This window comes from Bufo bufo, chromosome 3, assembly GCF_905171765.1.
Source record: "Bufo bufo chromosome 3, aBufBuf1.1, whole genome shotgun sequence".
NCBI classification, from domain to species: Eukaryota; Metazoa; Chordata; class Amphibia; order Anura; family Bufonidae; genus Bufo; species Bufo bufo.
In genome coordinates, this window is record NC_053391.1 from 268082411 (window position 1) to 268104210 (window position 21800).

General features: G+C 45.4%; 1 protein-coding gene and 1 long non-coding RNA gene across 2 annotated transcripts in view; both read left to right on the top strand.

The window, feature by feature from the left end:
• PARL (presenilin associated rhomboid like) overlaps positions 1-20776 on the top strand; it is a 111928-nt gene extending 91152 nt beyond the window's left edge. Inside the window, exon 10 of the mRNA XM_040422209.1 lies at positions 20568-20776. Within this exon, the coding sequence (XP_040278143.1) occupies positions 20568-20673 (106 nt within the window). The 3' untranslated portion in view covers positions 20674-20776. The remainder of the gene's footprint in view (positions 1-20567) is intronic.
• Positions 1014-18568, top strand: LOC120995123. Its single transcript, XR_005777532.1, has 3 exons — positions 1014-1025; positions 8829-8835; positions 18351-18568. It is a non-coding gene; the product is annotated as an uncharacterized LOC120995123 (long non-coding RNA).
• Positions 20777-21800: the final 1024 nt, after the last annotated feature.

Consider the following 21800-nt stretch of genomic DNA (forward strand, 5'->3'; position numbering starts at 1 on the left):
CCGCATCCTTATGAACAGGGAAGCCATGTGGATCCACCGTCTACAAACGTTGGAACCCAAGGGGCTAAATCGGGAATACGAAATAGGAAGCTTCATATAGCCCCTACAGGAAAGCAACCTTTCTTTTCTTTTATAATAAGTAGACGGCAGCTATCCAAATCAACCATGGACAATACCAGCAAATGAAATGTATATAACAATCCAACATTTGCAATTCAGTGAGTTTTAATATGAATGACGATAACCATGACAATAATATGCTTGAATCCAAACATGACAACAGTATGTATGTTTTTTTATATATATATGCCTCGTCGATCGTATACATTGATCACATGTGTCTCTGTCTGTACTGTTAAGATTATGACTATTAGCCGCCATTGCCATTATGAATTTGCATTGAGTTGTTTCTATATCCAAGATAGTACTAACGACACCTCTATTCTCATTCTAGAGCAGATATTGACCTTTACCAGCCCCATCAAGAGCCGCATAAATTATATCCTTTTTGGCATATCCTCCTGGTCATAGTCCTTGGGTAAATATATGCACCATTATTATTAGCCTTATCCAATACCACGACATAGTAGCCACTTGGTCTGTCACAATTAACCCACTATCATAATCACAGCCATTCCTTAAAGCCCATGCCCGCTACCAGCTATTCATAGCCCTCTCCCTGCAGAACAGCATCGCAGCCCCCGGACGCATGCGCTTCTAGATACACACTGTTCCTGACAACTGGCCGGTCCTGCGCATGCTCCAACGTTGCGCGCGCATGCGCAATTGATTCACCAGAGCTCCGTCCGCCATCTTTAATCCTCCGGTAGTACGTCACCCAGTACCCGCCCCACCAGTCCCGCCGCCACGCCGACTCCCTTAATAAGGGGATCGGAGACACAGGTACCCCCATGGCGATCCGGCATACAGGCCGAAGCCTACCGGAACACACGCCAAACGGACACAGAGCCCACTTGACACGCAGCTTCCTGCCACCCACTGAGGGGACCTCGCTCTTAATGCTTGTAATTTCACTGTATGCGGCTTGATCCGGGTAAGAATCAATATACTGCCACATGTCGTGGTCTTTATACCTCAATTGTTTTTTCGCCTCTACTATGCACAACTATGAAACTGTATTTTGCACTATGCCTGATGATGCCTGAATTATATGATGCTTTTGTACTATGCCCAAAAATATGATGCTTGAATTAATACCAGAAGACCCTGCATCCATGGATAGGAAGTACCCCTCCTATCCACACATCTAATTGTTCCTCTGTATCCATTATATGCCATTATACCTACTACTTCAGCTCCTGACAGGATGTACCTCATGTTGTAATTCTCCTATTCATTTCTTAATTCCACCTACCTTTCTGTACATACCTGCCTATAACGTATTATGATGATTGATTGCCAAACCCGAACCCCTGCACAACATCCAAGTGATCCATTGGATAATTAGCCCACCCCCTACGTCCTCCACCCCGCCGAAGGCACCTCCGATGTCAAGGATCCCCCAGAGTCCCCTGAGGACGGACTGCCTTCTTTCAATATGTTATATCGATATTATTTTCTTCTTCTGTTCAAATTGTATAACGATATATTATGTGCTGTATGATTATTGCGCACCTATTGTGACACTTATTATATGCCTTTCCAGTTGTACTGAAGAAGGCTGTTAGCCGAAAAACGTTTTTGACTGGAACCGCACAAAATAAAAGCATTATTTTGAAATCCAAGTGGAGTACAGGAGTCTTACTAATTATATACATCTGGCTTGGGAACCATCTCCTAATACCCACGCAATCCAATTGGAGATCTATACAACCTCATATTGTTTAAAAGCATTCAGTTATACATTGCGTCATAATAGAAGTCTATGGCCTGCATAACGGATTTGTCTGGTTTTCGTTATGCTGGAGTCCTCTCCTAAGTCATGCTGGGTATTCTAGCTTAAAACTGTGTCTTCAGATGGCTTAAACAAGCAACTTCGTTCTGGCTATCTGACCTCCTTTAAATAGTAATTTAGGTCCTTGCACGCACTCTTAGGCTAGGTCTACACGACGACATTTGTCGCTCCAATGTCGTGCGACAATTTTTATAACGGTAGTCTATGGTGTCTCACTGCGACATGCTGCGACTGTGACGTGACAGTCGCAAAAAATCCATTTGAGATGGATTTTTCTGCGACAGTCGCAACATGTCACATGTCGCATTGCGACACCATAGACTACCGTTATAAAAATTGTCGCGCGACAAATGTTGCAGTGTAGTTGTGCCCTATCTGTCGTGCGACTCATTGTCGTCGTGTAGACCTAGCCTTATTCATTGTAATAACATTTTTATGAGTAACTTTTTGAAACCTGTTCCAGCTATACTTGTGTTGCTTATTATTATTATTATCCCATTCTGCATTGATTGTGTAGTGTCTAGCCAGAGCCACTTATTATTCACTCCATTTTGCATAGTATGCATATTAAGGTTATTGCCCTAGTCATCTTAACGAAAGTACACCTGAGATTGCTCTGTGCTGATGTGACAGGAAAATCACAAGCAGAGAGGTTAAAAGGCCTTTGCACACCTTCCACCTTCCACCTTCAGTGTTTTTCATGTCCCAGTTCTGGACAAACTGCAGAAAGGTCATGACTTTTAAGCCCTGATGAAAGGAAGCTGCCGCAGTGCGAGGGTTAATGCGCCGGCATATGTGTTTTCACCGATGCCTGCACATACAGCAGGGGTCTAGCTATCAGTGACTGCTGGACCCCTGCAGTGCTCCAGACTAAAAAAAAATAACCAGGAGCCATTGGCTCCTAAACTAAACAATGTCTCCAAATTTAAAATGCATATAATAAAAAAAAAAGGGACTTGACGGAGAAGATGAGACGCAGGTCACAGTAGTGAGCCAGCACTACATACCTCTCACATCCAGTGACATCTTTTGGGGGAGAAGGTGACTAAAAATGGCGAATTGCGCGGTTTTGATTTTTTTTTTTCTGTTACAGCCTTCACCAGAGCGGAAATACCATAGCTCACACTTTTTTATATGTAATATGTTTATTTTTAATTGTTTGTAAATTTTATATGTAAAATTGGGAAAGGGGGGCGATTTAAACTTTTAGTTTTTTGGTGTGTTTTAACTTTTTTTTTTACTTTTTATTTAATAACCATTTCCCTCCTTAGGGGCTATAACCTGGATCTTTTCATCCCTTGTCCTATTCACCCTGTGCTGTATTAGGCTACTTTCACACTAGCGTTCGGGTGTCCACTCGTGAGCTCCGTTTGAAGGGGCTCACAAGCGGCCCCGAACGCATCCGTCCAGCACTAATGCATTCTCAGTGGAGGCGGATCCGCTGAGAATGCATCAGTCTGCCAGCGTTCAGCCTTCGCTCCGCTCAGTGAGCGGACACCTGAACGCTGCTTGCAGCGTTCGGGTGTCCGCCTGGCCGTGCGGAGGCGAGCGCATCCGTCCAGACTTACAATGGAAGTCAATGGGGACGGATCCGCTTGAAGATGACACCATATGGCTCAATCTTCAAACGGATCCGTCCCCCACTTTTAATGTAAAGTCTGAACGGATCCGTTCAGGCTACTTTCACACTTAGAAATTTTTCTAAGTTATAATGCAGACGGATCCGTTCTGAACGGATGCAAACGTCTGCATTATAGGAGCGGATCCGTCTGATGAAACATCAGACGGATCCGCTCTGAACGCTAGTGTGAAAGTAGCCTTAGGGTGACTAGGACTTCACACTCTCCCTCTGCCCTGTGCATTGTGCACACAGCAGCAGTGAGCCGACTATAGCAGCCAGGGCTTCAGTAGCGTCCTGGCTGCCATGGTAACCGATTGGAGCCCCAGCAGTGTGATCTGTCACTGCCACCAATGGAGGGGAGGGGACCCTGTGGCCACCATATAACAATGAGGGGGGGGGGGGCTGTGGCCACTGCACCACCAATGATACTAATAATGAGGGTGGGCGGGGAGGCTTTGGGAGGGCGCACTGCACCACCAATTATACTAATACTAAGGGGGGGGGGGGCACAAACTAATGAAATTGGCCTGGACAAAAATGGTACCCCTACAAAAGATTGAAAAGAATTGAACCATAAAGACATGTTAAACTAAGGTGTGTCCTGTAATTAGCACAAGTGTCTTCAAACTAGATATCAGTAAGTCTGCCTATTTAGAGGATGAAAAGTAGTCACTGTGCTGTTTGGTGTCATGGTGTGTACCACACTGAACCAAAGAAAGCTTGTACATCAGTGTCAGATCGAACCATCTCTTGCTGTTTTAGTGAACTTAATATGTGCAGAGTACTTTAACAGCGGCTGCTGTGCGCTGCTGTTTACCGCTGCGGTCCTGGGCTCGTTTTCTGTAGGTGTTATTGCTTTTGAGGATTCCGATCCACATCTTCCACTCAGCCCTGGACACAGCATGGGTTCAGCTGGTTTTGTGTTACACTGCTCTAAGGGTGGAGTGCATCACTCCCTGGGCTGTGTGGGTTAGGTCAGGTGACCTCGCTGACCAACTCTAGCTCTCCTGCATGTATTTAAGTGGCTCAGCCCCCTTCCCAGATGCCTCCGTGTCAAGGTCCTTGAGTTTGCTGGTTCCTGATACTGTCATGTGCTCCTGATCTATACTTTGTTCCTGGACTCTGTTTTTCGTCTGATCCCTGCCTGCTTGCTTTGTCTCTCTTGTTGCCGAGCCGGATTGCCTGACCTGTACCTGTGCCGCCTACAGACCTATTGCCTGTCTGATCACGTCTCTGCCTTATCCTTCGGTCCTGCACCGTTGCTCCTGGTAACGTCTCTGCCCGCCTGACTACGCTTTTACTTCTGGTACCCACTCAGGTACCTCCTGGTCCGCCTGGACCAACTGCCACTGACTCGGGGATTGCTCTGGAGTAGTCCCTGGCAACTACCCTAACGGCTCAAGTCTATCCTCACCATCTGAAGCTCTAGTGAAAAACAGGTAGTTGCTTAGACACGCCCCTCCAGCGTATAGCCAATCAATGGCACAGTGGGTTCACACCCACTGATCCGTGACAGGTACAATGAAATCTCAAGACCATCAAGGCATTCTAGAGCGAAATGTGCTGCCCAGTGTCATAAAGTTTGGTTTCATTTGCAGTTAATGGATCCTCCAAGAGGATAATGACCCATTACACACAGCTAAAAACATTCATGAATGGCTAAGAGCAAAGCATTGGACTATTCTGAAGAGGCTTTCTCTGAATCTAAATCCTATTAAACATCTGTGGAAGAAGCTGAAACATGCAGTCTAGGGAAGGCACCCTTCAAGCCATAATTCAAAAGCAATGATTTTATTAGTTGATTTTTAGTATTTTTTTTTTATTTATGATTACTTTTGTCAGTTTCAAGATTATTTCAGGGACCATTGTGGGTTTTCCTCTCTAACAGAAGGGTACAGCTGATTCAGCTTCTAGATTTTGTATTGAATCACAACTACTTTGTATTCAATGGTTAATTCTACCACAAGCTCAGGGGCACAGCGATGGTGAGCCCTTATGCCCCGACTTACGCTAATTTGCTCCTGGGCTGGTGGGAGGACACTGTCGTCTTCTCTGATATCATGACAAAATGGACCAAGTATATCATCTTTTGGTCTAGATTTCTGGACGACATTTTATTATTTTGGTCAGGAATTCCAGATTATTTCAAGCATTTTATGCAGGATCTTAACATTAATCATATAGGGTTATACTTTACACACGAGCTCCAATATGAGGCTATAACATTCCTGGATATACAAATCAAAAGAAAAGCCAATAATACCTTAGCAAACACATTATTCCGGAAACAAACGTCCACAAACAGTTTGCTTAGGTGGGAAAGTTTTCATCCCAAGCCACTTAAACGGGGCATTCCAAAGGGACAATTTCTGCGAATTCGCAGAAATTGCTCGGATCAGACTGATTTCAGCAGGCAAGCCTCAGTGTTATTTCATCGATTTAAGCAGAGAGGATATTCCTACTCATGCCTATACGAGGCTTGGAACCATGCGGAATCTATGGATAGATCTGCATTACTGCAATCCGAGGGGAGACATAAACCGTCACAAGAGGTCATTAGGATTATTGGTACGTACGACACTGAATCCCACCAAATCCGAGACATTCTGGGACGTTATTGTCTCTACTTAAATCTGATCTGGATCTTACTGACCTCCTCCCGGAGTGTCCGTCTATTACATTTAGACGAGGACGTAGTATTGGAGACCAATTGGTACATAGCCACTTTGAGGCACCTCCAGCACCCAATACATGGCTGACGGATAGGAGATGTGGTACCCACAAATGTGGGAGATGCAAAGCCTGCTCTTTTGTGGGAGTGGGAAATACCTTCTCTAATAATAATTATGAACGTACATACACAGCCCGCACGTTTGCGAATTGCAACACTGTAGGCCTGGTATACTTGGCACAATGTGGGTGCGGCATGAAATATGTCGGTAAAACCTGCAGAGTCTTTAAGAAGAGGATTTTGGAGCATGTTGGTGATGTTCGTCACAAACGTGAAAAACCACTATCTAGACGTGGTGCTTTTACATGGAGCCAACCCCAATACATTGCGCTTCTCTATCAGGGGAGGGGACATTGACACCATTTTAAAACAAAAAGAATCTAAATGGATCTTTATGCTAAATACCATGTCGCCATCAGGATTGAATGAGAACATGGATTTCTCATGCTTTCTATTGCCGGCCAACGCATCTTTCTATTAAGGAGATAGTGGATATCTGATCATGGTGTTATATGTGGATAGGGGGCTACCCCAACACTGGATTCTTCACTCTCTCCTTGCTTACTACCCGCATTCATCTAGCACAATGATTGGATGTATAATGTATCAGGTTTGATAGGGACTTAGTATCTAACATCCTTCCCCTCCATCTATCTATTTTTGCTTATTTTTCTCTTTTTTGATTTATTATTAAAAATATGGTCTTGCATGGCACCATCGCTATAGGCTTCTATCATAGGGGACCTGATATTCTAAGATGTCATTGCCCTTGGTTACACTGGTGTCTCCGGCGTCTTGCCTCATTGGATGCTTTCTGATGGGAATCGGTCTGCTGTGACCTTACATGTCCGATCATGTGATCGGAGCCGACGCAGGCATGACGAGTGATGACGCGGGGAGAAAATGTGACCGAAGGGGCAGAGCATCGTCACGTGACCGATGATGTGTGGATGTGACGCGCATCGCGTCACTAGGCGACGCCCCCTTCGGGTCACCCTACCATTGCGATATCAGACGCTAATACAGCGCACCTATGGGCCCTCCCCTCTTATCATCAAGCGGGGTATTTAAACCACAACACGAGTCATTACCTGCGACCTCATTTTCAACCTAAGTGAGGCGCTGGCGCAGGTAGGCTTATACCAATATGGGCTATTTAGATCACTGAACACCGATTTTGTTAGTAATGTTATTGTGATTTTTTTTTTTACTCTCTTACCCTATAGGCTTTTTGCGATGTGGCCGGACAAGTGTGGTAACCATACACACTAGACACTCCATATGATCACCCTGACTATCTATTCTGGGGCACGCAAGTAGCATGAATATATCAATTTGGTGCTGTATCTTTCATGCACCATCTCTCCCTTAAACTTGTGGGATTCTTATTTACCAATATTGCGGTGGAGGGGTTTTGGTCTGGTCCAAAAGTTGGACCTGATAAAATGGCTTACTGCATAAATTGTCTGCTGTAAATGACAAATCTATTACTGTCATTAATGAATGTCTGCTGTAAATGACAACTTTATCAGGGTCATCAGTGGAACAATTGGCTTTTACTTATACTTGATGCCTACTAGGACACTGTATTAGGTGTCCCCTGATGAGCCCAAGTTATTATTATGGGCAAAACGCGTCGGGTCTAGGGGCCTAAAAGTGTGGGGTTGCCAACAGCAACCAACTTAGGCACCTACATTATTGTATTATAAATTGGCGAACAGTGTATTTGGCATCTAGCTGTCGATAATCGCATCTTCTATCGTACGAATGATATTGTGTACTCAGCAGTTACTTGACATCCATAAAGATAACCGTATGTAGTACTTAGAAGAACGACATTGTGTATTCAGCATTTATTTATTATTATTTCTGTGTACTCAGCATTTACATATTTTTTACTATAACAAACTATGTGTACTGAGCATTTATTATTTTCGGATACCTAGATTAGGCCACAATACATCAACATTGGGCATCCTATATGGCTCTGCCTGTATCATCTGTCCTCAGGGTCAGTTTAGGGTATACAGGAGGTTCCTGAATACGGGATCATCCCTTTTGGGGCGGCCATTCCGTTTTTTAGGCAGGGACTACCAAGAAAAGGGACGGCATTAGGGATAGATCCCAAATCAAATGCTACAACCCTGCCCTAAAAACGGTCTCCTCCAATATATTGGATTACCTAGTCCACAGTGTATCTAATGCCTATCTTCATATGCTTTGTCGTTCCTCTTTCCTTTTTTCTTTTTTTGTGTATTTTTATATATTTTTTGTGGGGTTATTTTATATTTGATTTATTAAAGGCTACGTTTTAATAGGAGGTACTCTGTGATTATATAACAGAAGGGTACCAACAGTTTTGTCCAGTTGTGTATAATAGATGCAGTGTGTAGAGATATATAGTATATCTAGCATTGTACTGATATGTGAGAGACTCTGTATAATAGATGCAGTGGGTACAGATGTATTTGGTCAGTTATACATTATGGTCATTGTGTGAGTTACATGAGGTGTTGAGGGTTGGAGTTATAGTCTGCAATACTACAGTATATATGAGTGAGATATGAGGTAATTCTCAGTTATAATGTGGCACTTCTGATCTATGAGAATCATTGAGGTATGAGGTACTACTTTTGAGGTTCTACTTCTTTACCCCTTCCATGGACAGCTTCTCTTGCAGTTCTTCTCCATGCTGTCAGTGATGTAAGGACCCGTGATAGTGTCATCACAGGTTCTGGCAGCTGCACTTGATTGGTACCATTTTAGCGTACATACAACTTTTTTGATCACTTTTATTGCCTTTTTTGAAATTTTGCCCACCTTACTTCCCAATTTCATCATAGCTTTTATTTTTATTTTTTATGGCGTTCACCGTGCGGGAAAGTAATATGACCGTTTCATAGATAAGGTCAGTATGGACGCAGTGATATCAAACATGTGTAGTGCATTTTTTATTTTTTTTATTTATTTTTTTAAATCTGTGATTAATGTTTTTTTATTTTATTAATTTTATTTTACATTTCACTTTTTTTTTTTACTTTCTTTTTTTTACCCAGACCCACTTGGTTCTTGAAGATCCAGTGGGTCTGATGTCTGTATAATACAATACAGTACACTATATATTGTATTTTTACTTTACACTTATTCTGATCAGACTTGTGCCTTTAGCAGAAGTCTGATCAGACTTAGCCTTACCATGGCAAGCTGGAAGCCTGTGAAGGCGTCCGGTTGCCATGGTAACCATCACCCGCTGCCACAACAGAGCAGCGAGTGATGGGGAGGGAGGGGGGCCCCCTCCCTCTGTGATCCCGTCAAGAATCGGGGGCTGAAACGACACAGCAGCCCCGATGGGAGAGGCAGCTCCCTCCCTGTTAACCCCTTCCATACAGCGGCATGGAAAGGGTTAAACGGCTGACATCTGTGCCAGCACACTGTCAGCAATGTGCTGATACTCTGCTAACCGCTCGGCCATCCTCGAAATGAGAGGGGGCGGGCGGATGTGGCATTTTGAAGTTTCTGATCCCCGTGGTCACGGACCGCGGGGATCAGAAACTTCCGAAAGCGCTGCAAACCGCAGGTCTGAATTAACCTGCGGTTTACAGCGATCGCCGATACGGGGGGGGGGGGGGGGTACAGGACCCCCCTTGGCATTGTCATAGAGTGCCTGCTGAATGATTTCAGCAGGCACTCTGTTCCGATCACCGCCCGCCGGTGATCGAAAATACACAGGGCGTACCTGTACACCCTGTGTCCTTAAGTACCGGGATATCAGAGCGTACCTGTACGCCCTGTGTCCCCACATATATATTCTTATTATAGCCAAATTTACCACCCTAACTCCTCCCACAGTTTTTACACTATATAGACCGTAATATACAGATTGGTGTGCTATTACTTTGTGGATCGTTTCGCCGAATGGTTCATGAAATATCTGCGTTTTTGTGGCGAAATTGGTCCCTTAGGAATGAATGGCGGAATGTTCAAAACTAGAGTGGGAGCTGAAAAATCAGGACATGATTTCTAAACTGCCACCACTCCCTCATTGTCAAGCCCACCTACACAAATCTTATATCAAAACATTCAGCTATCCCTGCTGCCACTAAAAATGTCCACGGCTAAGCCATAGTCCTGATAGTTTTCACAATATGACCAATTTTTTGTAACTCATGCCGCCCATTGACATTCATTGAAACTATTTGAAAGGCAATTTCTAAACTGCGACTGTGCCTTCATTTTTTATATTTCGGAGACATGCATCAAAATGTAGGTCTGGGTCTTGTGATTCTCACAATACAAAGCTCTTCGCTGTAGGATTTATATTTTTTAAACTACAACCGTTTGAAGATGGCAACCGCCAGTAAAGTGAGCAAGCTGGAGCAGTTTGTTTTAACCGCTCTTCTCTGCCCTTGCTGTACAGTGAGTTGCCATAGGAACCCAGGTGTGTGAGCAGCCAGCAGAGAGACAAAAGCTAGAGTGTGAGCTGAAAAATCAGGACATGATTTCTAAACTGCCACCACTCCCTCATTTTCAAGCCCACCTACACAAATCGGCTGCTAATGTTTTTATAAATGTATGTTTTAATGTAACTGTGAAGCACTTTGGGCAACAACATTGCAATTAAATGTGATTTTATAAATAAATAAAAGTTGAAATGCATTTCTCACTCTATCAAGCTTGCCATGTGCACTTTTTAAATTTGATCAATCAATTGGTTAGTGTAATGTTTACTATCTTTACTCACTCCAAACAGTTACTCTGCCCAGTCCAACCTTTCCACAGTTACTCCAGCCACTCCAACCACACAACAGTTACTTAAGCTGTTCTGGTTCTGGCCAAGCTGCCAGTTCAGTTGATGTACTGCTCCAAATCTGATTAATGTACGTGCACGGAGAGATCAAACTGAGACGACACACAGCTAGGGGTTATAACAGGATCTCTGGTTTATTTGCGAAACAGCAGACAGTACATAGGTTTAGAACAGGAAAGAGTGGGGGGTGTAAGGTGGCGTGTATCCTCTCTATTGGCTATAAACTCTTAACTTTTCTGTAACATTGATGACAAGAGGAAGTTCCCCCCTCTCCCCCCTTGCTGGTGGGTGAAACCGTTACTTCTTCTTTCTTTGAAACTGCTTGCTTGAGCTGAACGGAAACCACAAAGAAGCACATGATAAAACACAAAGTAAGATTCTAGTTTATAGGCGTTGGCTGAATGCCTGGCCGCCATCTTAGCTAAACATAGTCCTCAACAAGCAAGTATCCATTTTGTCTTAATGGTCCATAACAGTCCCCCCTTGGAAACTTGATTGTAGACTTTCTCTTCGCCTAGCGAATCCCCTGGGCATACCATTCGTATCCTCTTCACCCGCAGTGACGACAACCTACCCCTTATAGGTAGGCTCCCGGTTGCTCGGACTTGTGGTAATACACTGGGATTCATCTCACCCTATCTCAGCCAGGCATCATTGTGAGGAGGGGGGAGCTGTGTTGAACGATGTTTCCTTCTGTTCTTCCTCATCGTAGAGAAGCATGATAGGTCGTTCATCAGTTTTCTTCATTCTTTTTGAAAAGCGGGTCACACAAATAAGAACGAGCTTAATCACTACATATATAACCAATATTATTAGGGCTACCTGCAATATTACTTGGACAATTCCCACGAGCCAACCCCCAATACCTTTAAACAAGTTGTTCAGGGTTAAGGAAAGAGAAGGTATCAGACCACCATGTATCTTTATCAGCTTTATGTGAGTCCAGCCATTTATCCCTTAGATCCGCCATTTTCTCTATACCCACCCTAACTTGCAAATTACCCTGCGGGTCTATGTAATGGCAACAAGAGGGTCCCACAACCTGGCACATGCCTCCATCTTTAGCTGTAACATAATCTAGAACTAATGTGTGTTGGTTGGTGACAATGATTAACTGGTTTTGCACAATGTTCGAGGTATTCATAAGTCTCATCACTTCCCATATTTGGTCATCCAGGTAGTCTGTTGCTACTACCAGATGATCCCACATCTGCATTATCATGGGATATATGAAGATGGAACTAACAATTTTGTTGGAAATGCTCATCTCTACTACATGTGGCTTGCCATTTGGTCTGGGTGTGTTATCTTTGGCCCTACGATACAAGGTGTGTTTAGGTACTGCATTTATGTCAATTTGAGAGTGTGGTACTATAAAGGTGGCAGGAGTAAGCCTGGCGATGGTGCACAGTCCTGTGACATTCTGGGATAACCATTTGTACGCTTTGTGTCCACAAACTAAGTATATATCTTCTGGAACTGCCACTGCTGTGCTATTGAATAATCGGGTAATTAGTTTGGCTAATTTTATCCATTTCGCCAACTCGTATCCTTTTAACTGACTTTCAGTGTCTTTAGATTATGCCTGTCAGGAGATCCTGTACAGTACGGTTGTTACAGGGCAGGTCCATTCCGTTCACAGCATCTACACCAATACACTGCACGGGGCTGTCTGTTTCTGAGTCATCGCAACCTGAGTGTATGTGTGGACTAAATGTCATACCTTTGGTTTGTACTTGGAGACAATAACAGTGTGTCCAGCTAGGAAAACATGTGACATTAGCCCAGTGTCCCTCTTGCCAGGGAGTAGAGCTATAATCTACCAAAAGGTCCTGATCTGTTTATCATGAGCCATGGGTAATCTGCCCACCCTGCGACAAGTAAGGCCACTTCCCTGTCCTTGTGTGTACTGGATTTAACTTGGTGTATGCTAGTGAGAAAGATGGTAGAATTAGACAGGTCAATCAGTTCAGAAAGATCCAGGGGTATTGCAAAATAAGGCATACTGGTTGAACTCACGGGACTGTGGGTACAGATCCAACAATCTCTCAGAGTTTCAGTCTCCTTTAACCCCTGGACTAAAATTTTATGGTTCCGTATCAGTGAATTGTCCCATTCATCACCCAGTGGCGTGAATACTGCAGATATGCCCACTGTCAAAGTCATGATCAGTATGTGAATCCTCATGGCTTATGGTTCCTGGGACGATGGGACAGCCTTCACTCTTTTACAATGTGAAGCGTGGATCCAGGTGGGTCTCCCTTCGAGTTTCACAGAGGTTGGGGTGGTCAGCAACACCTGGTAAGGTCCCTCGTATCGTGGTTCGAGGGTGCTTCTGACGTGTTTCTTGACCACCACCCACTCTCCAGGTTTGAGAGTGTGGCTTCCCTCTAGGGAGTTAGGATCTGGAATGGAAGAGAAAACTTGTGCATGTATATTAGACAATTGCTTGCTCAAGGCTATCACATATTTTGCAACAGATTCATAATGCATTTGTAACTGTTGTGGGAAATACTGTCCCATTCTTGGCCCTGTCCCAAATAAGATCTCATATGGGGTTAGTTTGTGTGGGGGCCTTGGTGTATGCCTAACTGAAAAGAGGGTTATAGGCAAACACTGAACCCAATCAAGCCCTGTCTCCCTGGTCATCTTCAGCATTTTAGATTTCAACACCCCGTTCAATCTCTCGACTTTGCCGCTGCTTTGGGGCCTGTATGGGGTATGATACGCCAGGTGTGACCCTACCATCTTCCAGACCTCTTGGGTTAGACTAGCAGTGAATGCTGGGCCCTGATCACTCTCAATGACCTCAGGTACTCCGAACCTACAGACAAGCTCCTGCATCAGTTTTTTTGCAGTAGTGGTTGCTGTCTGGTTTCAGACGGGGTAGGCTTCTGGCCACCCAGAGAACAAGTCTATCACTACTAGCACATATTGAAACCCTTGGCACATTGGCATCTGGATATGATCGATTTGTATCCTCTGAAAGGGATATAAGGCTTTCGGGAGACATTTTCGGGGAGTGGGCTCGGTTCTGCCGGGGTTACACTCTGCACAGATGAGACACGCTTGAGTATGTCTCACCAGGACAGGGGTTATCCCTGGGGCCACCCATATTTTGTCAATTAGTTCTTTCATGATGGTTTTGGATTGGTGGGTGGGCCCATGGGCCACTGAGGCTATTAGGGGATAAAGAGCTCTGGGTAGGCACACTCTCTTTCCTTGTGTCCAGATTCTTCTTCGAGGGCTGATTCTTTCAGCCAGATTTCCTTTTCCCTGGGAGTGGCCTGTTTCTGCATTTGTTTCAGTAGGTCCCATGTGATTTCTTCTTGTTCCAGGTCTTCCTGTGTTACCATAATTTGGTCTGACTGGACTCTTTCCTCTTTCACTGCTGCTTCCTTGGCCGCTTGGTCAGCTAGGGCGTTTCCTCTGCCCTTAGGGGTGTCAGCTCGAGTATGGTCCTTTACTTTGATCACTGCCACTTGGGTGGGCAGGAGTACTGCTGCCATTAGGGCTGCTATTGCTGCAGCATTCTTAATTGGGGTTCCTGCAGCTGTGATGTAATCCCGGGCCTTCCATATTAGTCAAGTCATGAACCACTCCAAAGGCATATCTAGAATCTGTGTAGATATTGGCGGTAGAGTCTTTTGCCATGAGGCAGGCTTCAGTGAGGGCAATGAGTTCTGCCTCTTGTGCTGACTGGTCTGGGCGCAATTGTCTTGCACACAGCACTTCATGCTCACTAGTGACTGCCATGCCTGTATGGAATTTCCCCTTGTCATCGGCATACCTTGAGCCGTCCACAAAGAGAGTCCAATGAGGGTTTGTCAGGGGAGTGTCTTGGACTGATGGTGGTGTCCCTACTTCAGCTTCCATCATTGTGATGCAATCATGTTCTTGTTCCTTGTAAAGAGAGTCGGTTGAGGCCCATAGTCCTCTTCAGCATGTAGATCAATAAAATCTTCAGAATCTCCAGTATACTCCCCCCCCCTTGGAAGAGGAAGGAGTGCAGCAGGATTGAGGATGTGGCATCTCTGAATGGTGACATTATCTGGCAGGAGCAGACTACACTGAAGCCGGAGGTGGCGCTGTGCAGTGAGGTGTTTAGGTTGAGTCTGCTGGAGGATGGCAGAAATGTCATGGGGAGCCAGAATAGTGAGGGGATGACCCAGCACAACGTCAGATGTGGCGTCTAGAAGAGAGCTGGCGGCATGGACAGCTCTGACGCAGGAAGGGGCAGCTCTGGCTACCGGGTCAAGACGCTTAGAATAGTAACCCAAGGGTCGATTGCGGCCACCATGAGTTTGAGTGAGGACTCCAGTGGCGTGACCTTGGCGTTCCATGACATACAGTCGGAAAGGAAGGTTGTAGTTGGGGATGCCAAGAGCAGGGGCAGATGCAATGGCGGCCTTCAATGACTGAAAAGCTTCTCCGGCCTCCATTGTCATCTGGAGTAGCAGCATTGCGAGGTATACAGTCATATAAGGGCTGCATGAGGACAGAAGCATCAGAGATCCAGGGCCTGCAGTAGGAGATGAGTCCCAGAAAGGTTTGCAGCTGATGAGGGGTGTCCGGGAATTGGATGTCAGAGATAGCCTTCTTCCTCGCCTCAGTTAGGTGCTTGTGACCTTGAGAGATACAATGACCTAGGAAGACAACTTTGGGGAGACACAGTTGTAGTTTGGCTTGTGAAACTTGGCATCTAGCAGAGGCTAGGAACTGGAGAAGTGAGACAGACTTAGTCATGCAGATTTGGGGAGAGACCGCACAGAGGAGAAGGTCATCCACATATTGGAGGAGTTCTACATCCGGGTGATCTGCTTGCCAGGGTTGCAGAACAGAGGACATAGCCTTGCTGAAGCAGGAAGGGCTGTTTTGGGCCCCTTGAGGCATAACAGTCCAGGTGTACTGTTTGCCTGCATGTGTGAAAGCAAAAAGAAACGGACATTTCTCATGTAAGGGAATAGAAAAGAATGCATTGGCCAGATCAATGACAGTGAAAGTAGTGGCAGTGGGTGGAATGCCAGCAAGGAGTGTGTGCGGATTGGGGACAATAGGTGTCTCAAGAACAGTAGCCTCATTGACAGCTCAGAGGTCCTGCACCATGCGGTACGTTGGAGGCTGTCCTTTCTCCCTTTTCTTCCGAACTGGGTAAAGGGGTGAGTTACAGGGAGAGGTAGTGATCTTGATTGCCCCATTCTGCAGGAGGGCCTGCACCTGGAGGGTATTAGCATCCTGTTGTGAGATAGAAAGCGGATATTGCGCTTTGTATGGCAGAACCTTGGGATCGTTCAGGGTCACAGTGACCGGTGGGACATTGAGGCGTCCGATATCCTGGGGTCCTTTGGTCCAGAGAGTATCGGGGATGAGGTGCAAAATGGTTTGCAGCGAATCCCCTTGCTCATATGAGTCAGCGTCCTGAAGTGTGGTTAATGCCATAAGGAGGCAAGTATCCTCCGGGTGTAGGGCTGTACCGAGGGTGACCGTTCCATCCTCTTTGAACTGTATGTTAGCCTGGATTTTCTGAAGAAAATCAGAGCCTAACAGATTGAAGGGGCATGTTTGGCTGACAACAAACTGCGACATGACTCCTGCAGGGAGGTGGAGTTGGGGGGTTTTAGTCCGGGAGAATCTAGGGGAAGTTACTGAGAGTGGCTTGGTCACGGGGTTATGTTGCACAACCCCCTCTAGTCCAGAACAGGGTAATTGAATGTCAGTGAGCCAAGAATGAGGTACGGCAGTCTCACATAATACACTGCGGGCTGCACCAGTGTCCACAAGAAATGAAAGTTCCTTCCATGCCACCTCGAGAGTCACTCGAGGGGCGGGACCAGTAGGAGGAGTAGAGACTGTCATATATGGAATGTCCCCTCCCTGCACTGGTTTACCAGCGTCCTATTGCGATGAAGGGGGCTGAGTGCCCCCCTGTCGCCGTTGATTGGTTGGCCACAGATGTTTGCCACGACAGTGCCGTTTGATGTGTCCGGGCTTGCCGCACCCATAACAGACATAAGGGGGTGGGTGTTCTCCACCATCTTCTCCTGACATTACGGCTATCACAGCAGCACGGGTTTTCTTTGTGTTACTCTCTAGACCCTTTGCAATCTGCTCCAACATATCTAGTGTCAAGGATTTCCACTCGGGGCGACAGGTCACAAGGGCTTTGTTTATCTCTGGTCGTAGACCATCGACAAACGAGCGGGCCAAGTGTCTCAGATGAACAGGCTCATTCTGACTAAAACCCATGTCTTTGTAATTTTGTTTAATCCTCTGAGCAAATTTCTCGACAGTTTCAACTTTTTCCTGTGTCATATCCTGTAATGTGGTAGATTGGTCTGCTAATCTTGCTTTTGCCCATTTCTGTAGTTGTTCTATAAAGAATTCTCCAGACTCATGATCCCGGGGGTCAAAGTTAGCACCTTTCAGTTCAGGGGTGTGGATTTGATCCATTATCAGTGAGGAGTATTCACCTGTCTTGTTTTCCACTATACTTTGCAGGTCCGACCATGTACACCCGTAGGTTTGATGCACTTGGGACAGTTTCCTGAAAAAGGGCATGGGATGGGTCTCAGACTCCACTGTGGTGCCAGGGATAAAGTTGGCGGATCACCGTAGTCTGTCGGGGTACCCCGCGAAGGAGTCTGCATATTACCCGGTGCATTTTGTATGCCCATTGTGGATTCTGCAGCACCGCCTGCATCCCCCTGTTCTGCTTCATCAGGTTGCCCCCCCACCATTATAGGAGTAAGGGTGGCAGGTGAGTGGGGTAGCATGAATGTACCGTCCGGGTTAACCATGGGGTACAAGGTAGCAGTAGGAAGGGGCAAGGGTGACATAGGAGTGACGGGGGGGTCCGGACCGAATGATATTAAAGGTCCGTTCATGGGCGTTGGCTGGGGACAAGATGGCGCTGTAGCTAACACGGGAAGTGATGGGACGTGCCAGGGAGTAGTTACCAAGGTGTGGTTTTGTGGGTGGGGAACCCCACAGGGAAGGCACGTATCACGGGAGGAGGGATTCTGATGACCACATGTTTTGCAGGTCCACCCACCTGCTTTCTTCCCGGCGCCATTATAGGGTGGTGGCAAGTCATGTATCAATGCAACACCAGGTTTACAGAAATATCTGTCTTTTCTCATCAAAATTTAGTTCCCCCCCCGGTCTGTTCAAATTCTTTACTACAGTCCAACCACACACGGACCATGTCTGTCAATTTATCATCCTCTAACTTCCCCCTCTTCTCGTTTAACAACACTTGCCAGGTGGCAATACATAGGATGCCTCCTTTACAGACACTATAACTCTTCTCCAACTTAGTTAATCCTTTTATGAAACGTTTGCCTCTCCTGTCCGCCACGTACTGTTCAGGTGAACAGTAGCCCTTCGGGACACTTTCCTCATTTCCCATTATCTCTCGCACCTACTGAAGCCGCCTAAAGACCTCTGTATAGAGTAATCACTGGACGTGAAGACCTTTGAGTCCCGGTCAGCACACTCTGGGCTACCGCGGACCGCTCTCCCCCCTTCTGTGATCGTCCCCTTTATGGAGATTTGAGTCAGACGCCGGGCTGAACTCCGATACAGGCACATAGGAGAACTCCGTGTCTCAGTCAGTGATACTTGTCAACAGGGTCTTCACAACTTATAGGCACAACACAGTACATCAAGACTTTAAAAAACATATGGGGTTCTTACTTTCATGCCCTCAAGGACGTCCCAGACTGCTTCCGCACCCCTCCCTCAGACGAACACCAAGAGGCTACACCAGGGGACACTTTATAGGCAAGATGACTCAATTTTCTTACCTCATATTACGGGTTGCGATTCCGGTGTCCGTTAGTGCGCCTCTCCTCGTCTGGTCTCTGGGGGTACGGGAACAGAGGGCGCCAAATTGTTCTGGTTCTGGCCAAGCTGCCAGTTCAGTTGATGTACTGCTCCAAATCTGATTAATGTAAGTGCACGGAGAGATCAAACTGAGACAACACACAGCTAGGGGTTATAACAGGATCTCTGGTTTATTTGCGGAACAGCAGACAGTACAAAGGTTTAGAACAGGAAAGAGTGGGGGGTGTAAGGTGGCATGTATCCTCTCTATTGGCTATAAACTCTTAACTTTTCTGTAACATTGATGACAAGAGGAAGTTCCCCCCTCTCCCCCCTTGCTGGTGGGTGAAACCGTTACTTCTTCTTTCTTTGAAACTGCTTGCTTGAGCTGAACGGAAACCACAAAGAAGCACTACATAAAACACAAAGTAAGATTCTAGTTTATAGGCGTTGGCTGAATGCCTGGCCGCCATCTTAGCTAAACATAGTCCTCAACAAGCAAGTATCCATTTTGTCTTAATGGTCCATAACAAAGCCACTCCACCCAGTTACTCCGCCCGCTCCAGTTGTAGACTACTGGTGGAGGCAAGAACACTTCACACAATTTCCCCAGAAATTGTAGCTTTTCTAGTGTTCACTTGTTATGCTACTATACATTGAATAAGTTCAATATAGAAACAGTATGCAATGAAGACCTAAGCTTCCCCTAATGGTGGCTGCATGAAGCCAGAATTGTATTATTTAATTATCTCTATACAGGTAGTTTGGTGCTGGTGCTTGATTTCAGATGGTTGCTGTTTCTGTCAGCCCCATCGAGTTGAGCAGGCAGTACACATGTTGACCATCACTTAACACGTCACAGTGGTAGTGTGGTGAGGAGGAATATGGGACTTGGAGAACCCTGTTCTTGTGAGCAGTAGAGGTCCTAGTGATAGGGCTCCATTTAGCCTACCTCCTCCTCCATTACACCCAGATTATTTTTCAGAGGACTAACACTTTCAATATTTTATTATTTATGTTGTTGAAAAATAGTTTTTACTCTCTGGTTACATATTTGCTGCCTTTATTTGTGTCTTGCACATTATAATTTGAATGCCTTTGCTCCGTCTACACATTTCAGAAGTTTACTGGAACAGATTTAGCCTCTGTTCATATCATCATGGTTTCTGTTCTCTGCAGAGCCCTTATGGACCTGAAATAATGGGTGCTCTTGGGTTTGTGTTATTTTTTGGCAATAATAGCTTTGCACACTACATTTTTCTTGCGTATAATAAAACTTAAAGCATTACAGTGCCATCGCTTGTAAGAACAGAGATTTATAGTACGTTCACACAGTCAGGATTTGCAATAGGAACACATGCTATGGATTTTCAGAGAATCCTGTTCAAATATAAAAACATGATGATAGTTAAGAAATCCCTGTTGCAGTCATCATTGTGATAATTTTTTTATTTTTATTTTAAAGCATAAGGTAAGACATACACAGCCTTGTCATTTACCATATTTTGCCTGCTCCTGTGCTAACTTTTTATACATTTCGATTAAGTTCAATAAGTGATTACTAATAACTCTCCGTGTAAATGTAATCAAAGGTAATATCCCAAGTTGCTATATATATATATATAACTAAAGAATGACTTTGATTAATAGCATATTGTTTCCCCTGCAGCTGGTATGCCTTGTACGGACATGAGCTTATCTGGAAAAAGAGAGAACCTTTAGTGAAAATTTGGCATGAGTTCCGAAGTAATCCCCCAAGAAGTGGAGGATCATGACATTCAAAGGCATCAGAGCAACAGTGTGGCCAACATGAATACATGGTGTCTCCAGTACTAATCTGGATATATGTTTTCATTATTGCATTGTAAATGTTTGTGATCCATGTTCTTGAGAAACATTGTTAAGTCTGAATGAGAGAACATTTTTGAGGGACTAATACTAGGGATCGACCGATATTGATTTTTTAGGGCCGATACCGATAATTTGTGAATTTTCAGGCCGATAGCTGATAATTTATACCGATATTCTGGGAATTTTCATTTTTGAAAAAATAAAAATTCCTACACAAATCTGCTGAAAATTAATATGTTTATGGTTAACTTGTAGTTTTTTTTTGTAAATCTTTATTTTTCATTTATACTTAATATTTTGGTGGTGTTTTTTTTCTTTTAGCCCCCTTAGGGACTAGAACCCTTGTCCTATTCACCCTGATAGATCTCTATCAGGGTGAATAGGGGCTCACACTGTCCCTGCTGCTCTATGCTTTGTGCACACAGCAGCATGGAGCTTATCGTGGCAGCCAGGGCTTCAATAGCGTCCTGGCTGCCATGGTAACCGATCGGAGCCCCAGGCTTACACTGCTGGGGCTCCGATCGGAGAAGCAGGGGAGAGGGGATCCTGTGGCCACTGCCACCAATGATTAAAACTGGGAGGCTTGGGTGGGGGGGGGGGCACACTGCGCCACTAATGTTTCTAATACTGGGTTGGGGGGCGCACTGCGCCACCAATGATTAATACTGGGGGGGTTGGGGGGGCGCACTGCGCCTCCAATGAAGATAACTCTCTCATTCATATACAGGAGGCGGGAGCTGGCTGCAGAATCACATAGCCGGCTCCCGAGCTCTATGAGCGGTAGCTGCGATCCGCCGCACCTGAGGGGTTAACTACCGCAGATCGCAGCTATTGGCAGATCGCAGCTATTGCTCATAGAGGTCGGGAGCCGGGTTTGTGATTCTGCAGCCAGCTCCCGCCTCCTGTATATGAATTAATGAGAGAGGTATCTTCATTGGTGGCGCAGCGGCCACAGCCCCTCCCCTCCTCTTGTCCTCCTTCCTCTCATTGGATGCAGCGGCAGCACAGGGGGAGGGAGACACGGCTTCCTTCTCCCCTGTGCTGCTGAGGG